Below are 15,581 nucleotides of genomic sequence, written 5' to 3'. Positions count from 1 at the left end.
GAGGGCAGAGGGATGGTGTTGTGTGTCTGAGTCTAAATTCAGATTATGTGAAGGGGTGTTGTGTTAAATTGCTCTTTAATCTCGCACACACACTTGAAACAACTGCATAATTTGTGGAGCAGTGTATGAACCTCTGCAGTGTCTGAAAACTAAATTATTTCTTTTTTCTGCTTTTAAATCCAGACGGAGCCTAAAGACGCCCTGCGTGCTTATAAATCAGAACTGTTGCGAATGAGATGTCGTGGCAGTGTCGTACAGTCACTGCAGTCCCCCTTCTTCTTCTGTGAACCGGATCTTAACAGGATGAGTTTTGAAGCGTCACCCATGGCGGCTCAGCAGTAATTGAATTGAGTTGCATCTAATCTCATTGCCCAGCTCCTTTGGTTCCCTGGCTCTCATTAGGGTTCGGTGCAGAGTGTCACAGGCCTCCATCTCGCTGTCTCATATCGCACATCTGATCCGGGTTAACTAAGCAATTCAGAGAAACATTGCAAAAGCCTCTAAGCGTGCACCTCAGCATTAGCCACAACCGACTGTCAGCTTTGGAGACACAGCTATACCATTCGCTCATATTACACTGTATGATTACACTGTTATCGCTGGAATTATAATAATCCACATCACTCCAAAACCTAATCTGCTAATCTAATCAAACAATGAAATGTAAGTAAATAAGTCACTGTTAACGACAGTACTGTACATAATAGATAAAGGGAACCACAACCAGCTAACAGAAAACGGAAAGTAGGAACAGAAAAGCATGAGCCCATTTCTGAAGGATAAAAGTTGAAGGGGCACACATGAGAAAGAGGCGTTGGTTGTTGAGCCAACAGTAAATGTGGTTGCTCTCCCCTCTAACTCGCTAATACACTGGTAAATGAGGGTCTCTGGCAGGCTGAAACAACCTGCTGAGTACTGTACACGGTCTCAGAGGGCATCAAAATCAACTGGATTGGATACAACTGCCGCCAACAACGAGAGGAAGTTATTTTGTAATTGCTGTAATTCAATCCTTTCCATAAATCAGTTTAATTGGGGAGTGAAAGAGACATTATATATGAAGGGTGAAAAGTACATATTTATACATAGAGCAGGTTAGATTCTCATGTCACTAAGGCTGGATACTGTTCAATAGTTTTTGACACTGGCACCAATACTTTGACTTTGATACTGGTTTCTAAGCGATACTTTCTTTGATACCATTTTTATGAAATCCTTTTTTTTTTTTTTTAAAGACAAATGCATCACACATTACTGTACAAATCTTATGCATTTCAGAGGGGGAGAGCGTACCCCAGGTTGTTTTCTATAGCTACAATTAACAAGCTGCTAGTAGTTACCGATGTTCAATAAACACCTCACATACAATCAGTTAGATACCCAGCTGCATACAGAGAAGCCTAACGTTACTGCAGCACATGCAACTCAGATAGATATGTGGCCAAAAATGTGTTTGATAAAACTAAAATAAGGCGCTCTGATGTAAAATTGACTTAGCTATGTTAAAACCTCACAAGTTTGCCTACATGGGCAGGCCACCCCTATGTATGGTAAATGCTGTTCACATCTCTGTATCATAGCAAAAGTTTTGTGTTTAAAACGAACACGTGTTTGTGTGCATGGTATTGAAGGTATTGCAATTTGGTATTGAATGACGAGGCATTTTCGAGATGGTACCACAGCAATTTGGATGGTGCCATAAAAGGAAGTTCTGTACCCAGCCGAAGAAGTCACCCAAGTTCAAAGGATAGTTTAATGCATAGCTTGACTTGTGTATTGTAGGTTGACTTTGCTTGATTTTTAGTACATCTATTTTCATTGATAAGTGGCTTTGAAACAAGTTGATAGGCCATGAAATGACAGTTGAGAGCTGCCTTCACCAGGAGGACACTAACATTTCTCAAGCTGTCAACATCTCCCTCTTCATTAACTGCGCCTCTATGCATGTTCTAATTTTTTAATACTTCCCGAGATGCTTTTTCTCCATCGTCTTTTGAGGAAGCCAAAATAAATACTGACAACATTTTGGGTCTGGTGAGTGTAACTTGCCTCTGGGCTAAGCGTGCTCACAGGGCTCCGAGGATCCCTCCAGAGTTTGTGTAGTGGAGATCAAAATCTCTGGCTTTGGAGGAAGGCTTTATATCTCCTCCCATTGGTATTATCTGGCACCCACAACTTGTATAAAATAGCTTGTGGCTTGTTGGCATTATATGACCTGCACTTTTAACTTCACCAGCAAAACTATACACAGTAACATGAAACAGGAGCAGGTAAATCAATGTCTGATGGTTGTCTGTGGAAGGTATTTGAAGCACAATAATCAGAGGACCTTTGAGAGAGGGTTTAAACTCCTGACAATTAATGGTGGAAAAAAATAGAAACAGATTGACTCATCTAATTTAAAAAAAAAAAAAAAATGTTATAGAGGAAATGTTACAGCTGATTTGAAACCAGCTCTTCCACTCCCCCCTGCCCAGAGGAGAAGAAGGCTTTACAGCGATGATGGAAACGAAGCATTCACCGTGAAGAAAAAATACCAAAGTAGCCCAAAAGTGTGTAGCCAAGGCTTTGATGTGGTATTTACAGTAGGCTTATAACCAAAACAGTTTCACTGCCAAGTGTTTGTCCTAATCAAAATGACAGCGCATGTCAAATCAAACAGAAGCTGCATGCTGTCTGTATCTTCAGAACTGCATACATGCAGGAGGGAAGAGAGTGATGCTTTTTCCACTATGAAAATCCACCCACAGACTTTTCTGAGCTTCTCCATCTCTCCCTGTCCGTCTTTGTTTCCTCTCGCTCACACTACATACTGTGACATATCGCCACATACTGTATCCACGGAGAGGCACACACACACACACACACACACACACACACACACACACACACACACACACACACACACACACACACACACACACACACACACACACACGTTTGATGAAACGCTTCACAAAAGTCTCTGGACAGCTTTGGCTAATCAGCTAAAACAGAGAGAAAAATAAACAGAAAAAAGAGAGCTATACCTTCTATGAAAAAGGTTCAAATATTATTTTCCTCTTGTGTTTACTCTCCAGGATGACTTCTATATTTTATTTGTTGTTTCAAACAAACAAATTGGCTCTGTGACATGGACTAACATCAAAGCAATCTACCTCTACTATGGCCGCTTGAAGCAAAGGCCAGGACATTTTGTTATAATGAAAAAAAAAGAAGCTCCCGGCAGTAATTTCATGGCTGCTGAAGCTAGCAGTGGGTAGGTGGTAAAATGGCTTTATTCCAGGTTCAGTTAAGAGGACACAGAGAGAGCATGGAGGTTTATTGTGTGCTTATTGTGACAGACGATGGCTCTCCTATCAGGTTTTTTTTTTAAGGCACAGGTGCTTGACTCGTACTTTTTCAAGGGGTTACTGAATTACAGAGGTTGGTGCTGCAGGTTGGACTATCTGTATATTGGGATGTCACTTTGACAGTGATATCAGTTTATGTGTGCAAAATAAAAAAGAGAAAGAATGCAAGTGATGCATAGCTTCATCCATATTTCTTTAATATTATTTTCCTTGTGCATTTTATGGCTTCTCTGATGTGCCCTTTCTTGTCAGCGTGTCCAAGCTGATTTATTCTCCTGATGCATGCATAATTTAGTTGTTATGAAGCTGCCGTGAAGGAGAGGGCCACTAAAGCACAGGAGGCGTATGTGTGTGTGTGTGTGTGTGTGTGTGTGTGTGTGTGTGTGTGTGTGTGTGTGTGTATAAAGTCTCAGCTGGGTGCAGCTGATGTGCCATTACGGTGTCTGTGATGAGACCACAAAGCTGTGGAAACAAACTGAGGTCTATGATATAGGAATGGTTGCAGTGGGGAGCTGGCATTCACACTTATTATCTCACATTGGGAGCAGAGAGTGTAAATCAACAATTGTGGGTGACAATATTGCACTTGAATAGACATTATTTGTGTGAAATGTGTCAAAGTGGCATAAAAAATTACTTGTATAACAAATTGAAAGGGGAAAAAGCAGATGACTGTAGTCTGACATGAAAAATGTTGCTTTGGTTTTGCAGACATCTGCAAACCAGTGGTGGTTAAAAGATAACATGCAAACTACAGAGAGTTCTCATGAAAAAAACACAGCTTCTTCACTGGCTATGGGGAGTAAAAAGCAATATTGTGCTTTATGTGTTGAATCACTTTAGTTTGGACCATCCTTAGTGCGTCGGGTTTTGTATCACATCCCTTGATTTGTTTCTGTTGTGTTCAAGAGGAAGAGCAATGCCAAAGCACTCCAATCAAATTAGAGGGCAGACTTGATTTGGTTTTCCATCAAAGGCGTCCAGCAGAAGCAGCGGGAATCACTTATTGTTTGACTCTTTTAGGGAACAAAGGCAACTGTCTCTGGACAGCCAATTAGAGGGATTGCTGAGGAATAGGGAGCAAAGTTCGCTTTAGTTACAGTACATCTGACTCTGCCTGATTGCCAACCCGCCTTCCCCCTATCTGCCATTCTATCTACTGTAGCTTGGCAGGAACTCGAGGAGATGAGGCTAACAATGTGTGGTCATCCAATCCGCCTATTCGCAGGCCTCCTGGCCCTGTTGGCACATCACTCTGCGAGTTGTGCCAGGCCAGGAGTTATCTGTGTCTTGGCTGTTTAACAGGGCCTGTGGTGAGTTAGGAGGGTTTCATACAAAGCCAAGTGGTTTTTGATCGATGCAGACCGAATAATATCAGTCTAATTGATTTTTTTTTTTGGTACTTTATCATGCTTGCAAATCATTTTGTCACCCAACCACTGACATTAGCAGCCATGTTAGAGGTAATCATATGAGAGATTCCACATTCACCCACATTCCAAACAATCTCGGAAAATTGCCTAAACCTCATATCAGATATTAAAACACACGGTATACAGATTTATACATACATTTATATTAAGATATGTTATGTTAGGAGAGAAATTTAACCTACTTGACTGTGTGCTTAGTAATGAAGTCGACTCCTGCAGCTATTGGTGTGAACGTGCAGGAAAGCTGAGATCCATTCTGCTGTTTGAGGCGTTCCCCACCGACACGTCACACAAGCAGCAGGTCAGCGGTGTGAGCATGTCCTCTGTCAGTGTCACGCTTCTTCCACTCACTCACTTTTGTCACATGTTGTCAATGTCTTCTAACTGAGACAACGGACCCTCAATATACTCCTCAGAATGATCTTTTTATTTTTTATTTTACAGTTACAGAGTGGCTTTTTCTTTGCAACTCCAAATGAAACTTTCATAGATACTTTGTCAATGACAAACTGCCTGTTACGTTTTGTACAAAGCAGATTTGGTTGCAAATGTTGCCACTCAAGATACTACATATTTCATTCTCGCACTTGTAAAGCAGATGACACTGCAGTTTGAGTTCACTGTGTTTTTTATTACCTCATCACTTTTTTTTTTGATGCATCTCTGCTTTAACTGGCTCTGTTATCTCTTTGACTTTCATTTAGCCAAGTTGCTCAGGGTCCCTTTTTTATCCAACTGTCATCCAACAAACATTGTTAAACACGTAATTCAAATTTTCTCTGCAGGTGCTCGGGTCGAAAATATGAATTAGATGTTTTTTATTTTCTTAGTTACTTAATCATTATTTTGATTTGAGTTTAATTTGCTTTGGAGCACATTCAAAATAAAAACTACTGCAGTTGTATTATACTATAAAAAAAAAAAAAAAGAAAAAAAAAAGGCCTGAACTACATATTTTCATGATTTTATTCGTTTTCTATTTAGGACAAATTAATTGTGTTTAAAAACAAGAGAAACCAGTCATTGCTCTCATTATGGGAGTCCCAGATTGGCTTGTTTGATGCGGGTTTAGGTTCAGACTGTTGTCTGGGTGATTGCTGCCTGTGTGATAATGAAGATGCGCCTAACTTTTTATAGAAAGTAAATATATTTCTCTTGAGGACAGCTGAGATGTAGTTCAACTTCTTCCAGTATTAAGTAACACTGTGGGGGCTTGCTTGTGATATATCCTATTTTTTTAAACTAAAAGCAGTTCAATTCAAATTTAATATTGAAATCTGTAACAAAAAGGCGACTCTAAAAACCTCTGTATAATATACTTTGGAGACCACATAGTTCAGAACTGAGCAAACTCTGATGATCGATACTGTACAGGCACCTTATTGTTCCACATTAGTTCTCTAAATTGACTCAGCTGCAGTTCGGGTCATTGGAAATATTGACAGTGTAAATGAAAGACGTGCCCTGGAGATATGTTAAGACTGACTGCTGGAATACAGCTTCCACCTGGCAGATTTTTGTATAAAGAACATTTGACTTCCCGGTGCTATAATGAGGCTTTGACATCGAACACTATTTCAACCGTAGTTTCGACTCTCAGCAGTTAAATGATGAAAGTAAATAGCTCTGTGCTTTCTGTGCAGAAGCCACATATTGGATCGTTTTCCTTCTAACTGTATCACATTCAGAATATTGATTGGTGGAGGAAATGATGGAAAGAGACATCCAAGGGCCCGTCATTGTTCTTAATATGCCATCGATGCCTCAGTGTGGCAGTGGATACTGTGAGACAGGCTGAAATCCTTTGTCTCACAACACTGTGATGGATCTGAAGAGATGGCAGCTCCAGGTCTTACCGCAAAATATCACTGGAATTGCTGTCTGCAGATTGGTATTCACAACATGTCAATGGAAGTAAAAGGGTTTTCACACCATTAGAAGGCTCAATTAGTCATACTTACATCATTCACAATGTTTTATTTTCTCATCTGGTTGCTCGGGTCAAGGTGAACTGGAGTTTGTCAAGACTGGTAGAATGAAAATTATGCAAAGTGGCAAGGCAGAGATGTAAACACCAACTGAGAAAGCAGCGATGAAGGTAGGATAGACACACAATTGACCCTTTGCTAAACCCCTCCACCAAACACATTGATCAGTCCCGGCTTAGCAACTGTAACCAGGCACAGCAGGCCTTTACAGCTATACGCTGCATCTCAAGTGGTTGGATAGTGGTGTCTTTTTATATCTTTTCAAAACAAAAGAGACAAGAGGAAATGTGTTAGGAGAGGATTATCTCCCCAAATATAAGCGGCAGTCGGTAGCATGTTTGGCTGACGAGCTTAATACCTACAGTAGTAACCATGCATTAGAGATAATGTCGATCTAAACAACCTTAATTTTGTGGAATTGTACGTTGCATTAGAAAACAATTCTCCATTCATGAATCAACTGAGATGTATTATCCCAGCCAGGGTAAATACAACCGGGGGCTAACAGAGTTAAGGAATTGGAGCAGTTCTACCGAGCTCTCTGTTGGCTCAGGGGAAGTTTATACTTTAGCAACCTGAGCCAAACTTAACTAACAATTAGCAGTGCAACCAGTGCAACACACTGAGGCCCAATGTTGGGAGTTTAGGCGCCCGCTCGCGCACGGACTGTCTCGCTCGGTCTATAATGTAACCATTCAACACCATAACTGGATGTGTTGCTAATTGTGATTCCTACCTTGTCTATGACACTTATGGTTTTGAGTCTTATGTACCTTTATCTGTCTTTATTGAAATGTTCCAAAACTGCATTAAAAATAAATAGGTTATTATTTCTACCCATCACGCAGGCCTATTAGTTTGGTTGCTTTATTCTCAAAAGTTAATGAGGAAGAAGGTATGCTGGGAAATGCTAACATGTTTGTCCAATGACCTTGTAGTAATAACTTGCATTGACAGTGTGATCATTTTTACTCAATGCTTCAACTTTTTAGAAAGAAGATCTTCAGCAAATGGACAAGGAGTTAGCAGCATAGATTAACTGCAAACTTGTGTTTGGGGCGAGGGGAGGGGCCCAAGATAAATATATGCACCGGGGTCATTTATGTTACACAAGACGTGTTACATTTATTATTCAAGACGCTTGCCAAGCGAACCACTTTGTCTTTAACCTAAGGAGGTTAACAGACATCGTATGTATACTAGGTCTTACTAGCAATATGAGAACAATGCTTTTTATTTTCATGTCTTTTACATAGATGATCAACTGAAGATGTTGACTTTTTGCTTGGGACGTGCTGCTATAGCCTCAATACTATCTACGTTGGTATAAAGTGAATAATGAAGGCCCCTCTTGTAGGATTCCTTTTTTTAAATGAGTAAGCTGGAAACATTAAACATTCGGCCAGAAACAGTGTTTCCAACCAACTCATGGAGATAACGTAAGGTTAATTAGCTAGCTACCACTGATAAAAGTTGCCAGAGACCATTGTCATTCCATCAAGTCGTCGTATATAATGAGAAGTCTGCTTCTGTATTCCTCTGCTTGAAATGATGGACAAATTGTTTCACAAATACCAATAACATTGCAGCTCTTACATTCTGGATAAATTCAAGTTGGTTCTCTGCCGTCAAACACAACAAATTATCTGACCGCTTGTGGTTTGTTTCCCAATTCCTCTTTTCTTCCCCACTTTTCTGTATTTAAAGTTGTAGCGGTTGTACTCACAGCGAGCTCAAAGACAGACACTCAGGAGACAGGGACACACAATAAAAAGCTAAAAGCATATAAAGAAGAAGTACGTACAGGAGGCAGAAAGAGAGAGAGCGATTCATAAATCAAGTAGAGGTGAGATTGCTGAATCAGGGTTGATTGTGCCTGGGAGAGACAATAAAGTCTGTAATCATCTGTCTCTGCTGCACAGACCTGGCAATTATCAGCCCATACCTGACCGCCAGAACAGAAAGGGTAAGCTCCATCTAGCTTCACCACATCACCCCATACAGCTCCAGTTTTTAAGAGGACATTCGTGTGCCACTGCAACTTTAAGTGAAAGAGAACAGACTGTAGGAGAGGTAAGAAAAAAGAGGATATGCTTGAAGGAGTGTCGCAGGGACAGTCGGTTATTCCTGGTTAGTCATATGTGGTGTTTAGGGGTGAATCAAAAGAAAGACTGCTGATATCAGTCTGGATCTTTCCTCTCTCCACACACAGTATATTAAGACACACACACATAAGGTAGCACGTCAATATATTACCTTAGATAAGAGGAGAGTAGCCACTCATTAAACTGGCATAACACTGCCTGCGGAGGCTCCATTTGCTTCCAGTGCAGTTCCTTCATCCTAATGTCGGCTTTCATGCAGCTGTCTGATATTGGCATTTAGGGTACAAATTTACCTCCATTTCCCTCCAATACATCTCAGCCTGAAGCATATGGACCATCACTCTTTGACTGAAAGCACTGCACTAAGGCCTAAAAGCATTTATTTTGTCGGTCCACTAACAGAACCAAATGAATAGTGTGGCTGTAACTAATCTTTTCTATTGACTGAATAAAAGCTCTTGGTGGATCTCAGCTATGTTTTTTTTTTTTCAGCAGCGCTCTGTTTTCCCTCCCTAATAGGAGAGTTTGGCAGATAATTGCAAAGTTGCTTCCAGTATTGTGGATGATCAATGCTTTTATCAAACACAAATTAAAAGGCAGAATGGAACTCAAATAAATAATACATTGCAACAGGTGCTATTCATCGCATACTGGGAGCAAAGGTCATTTGTCATTTGGGTTTATTTGCTTATTTCACTGTTTATCTACTGCAAAATCTGAAATATGTCACAGCCACCTTACGTAATCCTGATTTTCTCCCTATGTTAAGATTATCTAGATTCCAGTCAAGTCATGTCTGATGTATTTAAATAGCACATTTAAACATAACAGAGGTGACCACTGCTGCACATAATCAAACAGAATTAAAAGATTTGGATTGACTGTATCATGAGAAGAAATAGGAAATAAGGTTTTAGGTTGGAGATAGATGACTTCTCTCAACATATCAATTCTGTTTTTTAGACAATCCTAATGCAGAAAACAACAATGACAACGAAAAAAAAAAAAAAACATCAGGTGACCCAAAGCAGACCTGAGGGGGGAAATGTGACGTTGCAAATACAAACATGGAAATATTCTGATGTAGTTTATTATGATTTGACTCGAATGTAAATGTGTCCACAAATTGAAAAACCAAACTGGCAAAAGTAATCATAAATTGGTATGATGCTGACCTAAAGCTACTTCCCAGTATAAGCAGCAATATACCAGCTACAAGTGGCTAACACACACAACACACATCCCACTCAAATGAGTCAGCTGTAAGTCAGTGCATGAAAAAAAGTCAAAAGCTTTTGTGAAAGTCAGGAATAGATTTAGGTTTAAAAAGGTAAGTAAAGACAAGTTACTGTTTAAATAGGAAATGTAAATACTTAACACTAAGAATACCTTAATATTAACTTTGTGATGAACAGTTAAAATAGTTCCCCAACAATTATGGATAACCAGTTGAAACAATTTGTTGTAACTAAGAGAAGCACTGCCAGTTCAGCTGCAAAGTTTGGAACAATATGTTTTTTTAGCACGTAAAATCAACTTTTCAACCAATTCAAAAGAACTGATTTGGAAAATAATAGGTGGTGTTAATGAAGGGGCACCTGAGCTCATCAGACAGACAAAACAGTTTGACCACCCTGAAATAGATGAAACAACTCAAAATAATAATGAAATATATTTTCTGTAAATGTTCCTCTTGTGTCAGAGCCAGAGGGTTAAAAAAAAAAAAAAAAAAAAAAAAAAAAAGGAATAAAACGTGCAGCCTTGAAGACTATTTTCCCTTGTCACTCCTCTTGGTTTAGCCAGCAGTCAGTGTCCATATTGCCAGGGGAGCTGCACTACCTGATAAGCGGAGGTAGAGGCTCTCTGACACATCTGTCTGCTTGATGAGCCAAGTGTCAAAGCCCCCCAAAGTGCTGGATGGAGTGCATCAATAAACGACTTTAATCCCCTCCTGGGGCCAATGTCCTCCCACTAATAAGGGATCGTCTTACACCTCTGGCAGTAAGGAGAGAGGTAAAAGTGGCTTGGCATGGGCCTCAGCACGAGGATGTACTCTACACTGGGAATTGTCTGTACACAGGTAACAGGCTGTAAATCACACACGCCTGCTGTTTACTTAATTGCAGGACTGAATCGGCGTTTTGTTTCCTCCTCTATTTTTCTCTTTCCCTCTGCCACCCTTTTATCTCTTTAAAGTGTACGTCTGTTTGTCATCACTCCCTCTCTGTTATCTTGTCAATCTCCATCTCTTGTGTTCGATATTTCAGACTGTTTACCCCACCTCTGCTGTATATCTAACTCTGCCCCAGACAGTCTCACTTGCCAGACAGAAGTGGAAAAGCAGAGAGGATGCAGTATTGGTTGTGCTGAAGGACGTGTGGGTTGCTAGCATCCGCAGGGAAGATCCAATGAGTGTCCTAGTCAGAGTGACCCTAATTAACCACATATTATCTGCAGGCTGTGTGGAGGATTAAGGCCCTCAGCACTGGACCCTACAGGCCTAGAAGACCCACAGAAAGAGAACTCACTTCATATTCTGCCTTAAAGCAAAATAGAGAGAGAGAGGGAGAAGTGGGGATGGGAGGTAGAACCATAAAAAACAGAGCCAAACAAGAAAGCAGGGAGCATGTGGGAGGGAAGACGGGTGGCTTGAAGCATATCTGCAGGTCGGGACCTTTCTATAATGAGCAATAAACAATGTAATGTACAGTGCAGTCGGAAGACGTACTGTAGCCAGCGTTTCTGGCACCGTCACAAAGACGAAGACATAATTTGGATTTGTCTGTCACATCCTGAACATATCCTTCCCTCCTGCCCAGGTGCTGTTTGAGCAAATTGAAGTTTCCGTAGGAGGAGGGAATCATTATTCTATTGAGAGATAATGAGCTCATTCTCTCGTCTGACATTAGAAATGAACACTTTGCCATGTTGACAAGCTGTCACATACACGGCGTCAACAAGGCAATGCAATCTGGGAACTACACAGAACCCTCATTGACGCAGCACAATGAGCAGCCCCCACAAGCAGGAGAGCCTCTGATTTCTGGAGAAAACATTTTAGCAGCAGCTGTGACATACCTCAATTCGGATGAAAGACGAGCCAATATCAACAACGCAATTAAACAGAAGATTAACTGACACCAACCAGCGAACTGTTAGAGGAATCCAAAGGTTATAGATCATAGAGCATGACGTTTCCTTAAGTGTAATGTGTTATTACAAGTGTTACGAGCTGCTTGTGAATGTTTCCCATTTACATTACACCAAACTACTGTATAAAATAGTGCAGCACAGAGGCACGGATTTCATGAGATATTACAGGATAAATCTGTCCTTTGCTAACCCTGCTGTGCGTCTGCTATTCTGAGTCACTGTAACGTGGCCCTATGCTGTAATTCAAGCTTTAAGTCCTGACTCAAGGCTTGCGCTGTCACCCACCTCGGTCGGTGTCGTAGATGTAGACAAACTTCTGCCATTTGTAGTGCGAGAGCAGGCTGAGGACAGCACCCCGGAGGGCGGGCCGCATCTGGATGACAAACTGCACCTCATTATCGGTGGGGTAACTGGGTGTGACGAAGGAGGTGTGCAGGGCGCCGCAGAACGAGGTCAAGGTGTTCATGGACTTCTTGTCGTAGAATCCGAAGATGGCGTACACCCCGCGGGAGAACTGAGAGCAAACTGCAGGGACAGCAGAGAGAAAGAAGACACAAATGTTAAAATGGTAGTCAGCAAAACACACGTATGCACTTTTCACAAACATGTAGCTCATCCCTTTAGGCCATAAAGGTTCATTTGGGTTGTCTAACCCACCACTAATAGCCTATCAAGGGTTCATGAGACTTGATATGACCCCCATAACTCCAGTAAATGTATCCATTTCTCAATATCACAGTCAAAATTCCCGTTTACACCGAGTAGGAACTCTTTTCACCCTGTCGGTCCCTATGCCAGGACCAAGTCGCATCCTGGTTTGAAGTGCAGCCCGGCATCATTTCTAAAATGGACTAAAATAAATGTAACATTTGTTGTGCCTAAGTGGCGACTCATTATGAAGTCACCGATTGATCTGGCTTTTTAGCCGTCTCCATCTTGGTTTTTTTGGAACCAGAAGTGACCATATTTTGATAAGCTGGGGAGGAGGACAGGGCAGGGTGAATCTTACTGTGAATTTTTTTAATGACACCATATTGACTTGGTATTTCATGATTGAAGTTGACATTTTTTTTGTGGATCTGTTGGAGCTAGAGTTTCTTTGGAGTCATCCCCTACTGTCCCTCAGTGGCATTGCACTTTAAGGCACTTTTGCATTGGCCTCACTTTTGAGTCATGGGATTTATGTCCACTTTATATACAGTATGTCGCTGTGCCTTACATGTGTTGCATCAAACTTGGAGGACTTGCAGTTGCATAGAATTTTTAAAATGTGTTCAATAACATCAGTGTTTTTTTATTTTTATTATTAATAGCTTTCTTTAGGTGAAATTAATTACGTCAATTTAAAGTGGCACTCTGGCCTGATGGTGGGGACAAGGAGGCTGATAGTATCTCAGAATCCTCACCAATTCCACTTATCAATGGAGCATGTGGGTCTTAATTTTGTCCTCACAGTTGTGTGTTTTTTCACGGTGGAAATTTCTAAAAAATAAGGTGTTGACATTCATTCATCTGCATCTGGATAAGAGAAATATACGTCAATGTACAAATAGAAAGTATGCATTCCATCAGAAGGTGAACAGATCGAGTCATAGTAGCTCACTAATGCAAGCGGAAGGATAGAAACATCACACCGCTCACTGAATGTCTGCAGCTCCCACTTGGAGCTCCCACCAGTTATAGCTGCGCTCCCTCATCCACAGTGAACGACTCACTGCAGCATTCACAGAGGCTGTGAGCACCGCTGCTGCCTGTCGCCGCTTCTGTTGCCTCCCACGAAAGAGCTGAAAAAGACAACTCTCTCTGCCTCGAGTGCAAAGTGAAGACGGACTCACTTTCAGTGACCTCATACCCACGTCTGTATTTTGTCGATGCCGCAATGTCGGTTACATCTGCGGAGCCGCCGTCTTTTCATAGCTCTGATTACAAATGAGATGTAATGAGAACAGGTATACGGATAGAGCTCGCAGGTCTACTTCTGAGGGGAAAATAAAGCTTCAACTAGCTGCACAAAAATTAAACCCTGCGCACTAGAAATGCTATCTGACAAGTCCAAAGGTAAAAAGAAATAATTAACGGTTACAACATCGTTTGAATGTCAAGCAAATCTATAACAACCACTTCAGTTCACTGAACGTCGTAGTAAAACAAGCAGTTTTGTTTTTTTTCATCAGCTTGTGCAGCTGACATTTCTTGAGAGACTAAAAGAAAATGTTTCTGTTTGTTTGTGTATTCATCGTGCACTTTAGTGGGACAGCGTAAATTGTTAGGCTGGGGCGACTTCCATTCAGTCAGAAGCCATTAATGTGTAAACTAACATTTAGAGCTACAGGTGTGTTTTGCTTTCCCTACCCTATCATGAATGGCTGTTCACTTATTTTGATTGACTCTCAAGTGATCCCACTGGGTAATCAAGCATTCTTAACATCCGTAAACACTTTGAATATTCTAATACAGCCGTAGGATGACAGGGAGGAAAGACGCTACCCAATCTTATGTTAATGTTTATGGTAAATACTTGTTTCTGATTGGCTGATGGGATATCCATTCAAGCTGTATGGTGAGATACATCAGCTGTATCTTTGCTTCTTGTTGCTGCTCTAAATACAGAGTATTCTTTGAACTTAAAACAATCCATCACCAACCTGACAGTTTGTATTTTGTCCCTCCACCCTAATCAAGCAGAAGATGCAATCACACACATAATAGCTCTGTCTCTCTCTGTTTTTCCATTATCTCCTCGAGAGAATGTGTCTGTCTTTGTGAAGAACCATGCTACAATATGTGAAAACCTTACTTATGCTCAGAGGAAAACATGACAGTGCTCACACAGTTGGCTCTCACTGCTGTGTGAATGAGATCTAGTCACTGCTGGGATTTGCCTCATCCTTTTTAATTCTATTCCCTCCCTATCTGTCCTGGTACAGACACCTCTTCCGAGGTATAAGTATCCATTCCCAGTCACACACACACACACACACACACACACACACACACAAACACACACACACACACACACACACACACACACACACACACACACACACACACACACACACACACACACACACACAGCAGAGCTTCTTGATAAGTGAATCAACAGATGGACAGCAGTATTGTGGGTAAGTGCTCCAGGGTGAAGAGTGCAATCTCCCACACTGAATGGGAGCCAGTAGGAGCTGCAGCCCCTGTCGAGGCCCAGTTTTCCTCTGCACTCCCTCTTAATTTGGACCAGTACTGACACAGAACCTATCCACGGGGACCAGATATGGCAGCCTCTTTCACTCTGCTCAGCTGCCCTCTGCCTATTAGGTTGAGCTTTGAGCATGCCCAAGCTTCAATAACGGACATGTCCACAGCATCCCCTCTTGATTCCCCTCACCCTCCTCTTTTCTGCTCTCATCTTCCTCCATTCGTGCAGCTGAGTCTATGTGCAGCAAGACTTCTGTGTTGCAGCGATCCCACGAGCAATGCCATCTGGTGCGATCTGAGCTCCAGGTAGGTTGTCCCACGGTGGCGAGATTTTTAAGATTTCTCTTGACAAAGAAT

The 15,581-nt window shown here is 41.4% G+C and overlaps 1 protein-coding gene across 4 annotated transcripts in view; it reads right to left on the bottom strand.

Annotated features, from left to right (window-relative positions):
- The window catches only part of gria3b (glutamate receptor, ionotropic, AMPA 3b), an 84,459-nt gene that overhangs the window by 47,065 nt on the left and 21,813 nt on the right, over positions 1–15,581 (bottom strand). For all 4 annotated transcript variants that reach the window (XM_069171204.1, XM_069171205.1, XM_069171202.1 and 1 more), the window contains exon 3: positions 12,318–12,557. In XM_069171204.1, the coding sequence (XP_069027305.1) occupies positions 12,318–12,557 (240 nt within the window). The remainder of the gene's footprint in view (positions 1–12,317; positions 12,558–15,581) is intronic.

The sequence above is a fragment of the Embiotoca jacksoni genome, unplaced genomic scaffold, assembly GCF_022577435.1.
Source record: "Embiotoca jacksoni isolate LCO1_2020_lvr unplaced genomic scaffold, fEmbJac1.0.p SCAF_5, whole genome shotgun sequence".
NCBI lineage: Eukaryota > Metazoa > Chordata > Actinopteri > Embiotocidae > Embiotoca > Embiotoca jacksoni.
This window is presented reverse-complemented; position numbering and strand designations above follow the sequence as displayed.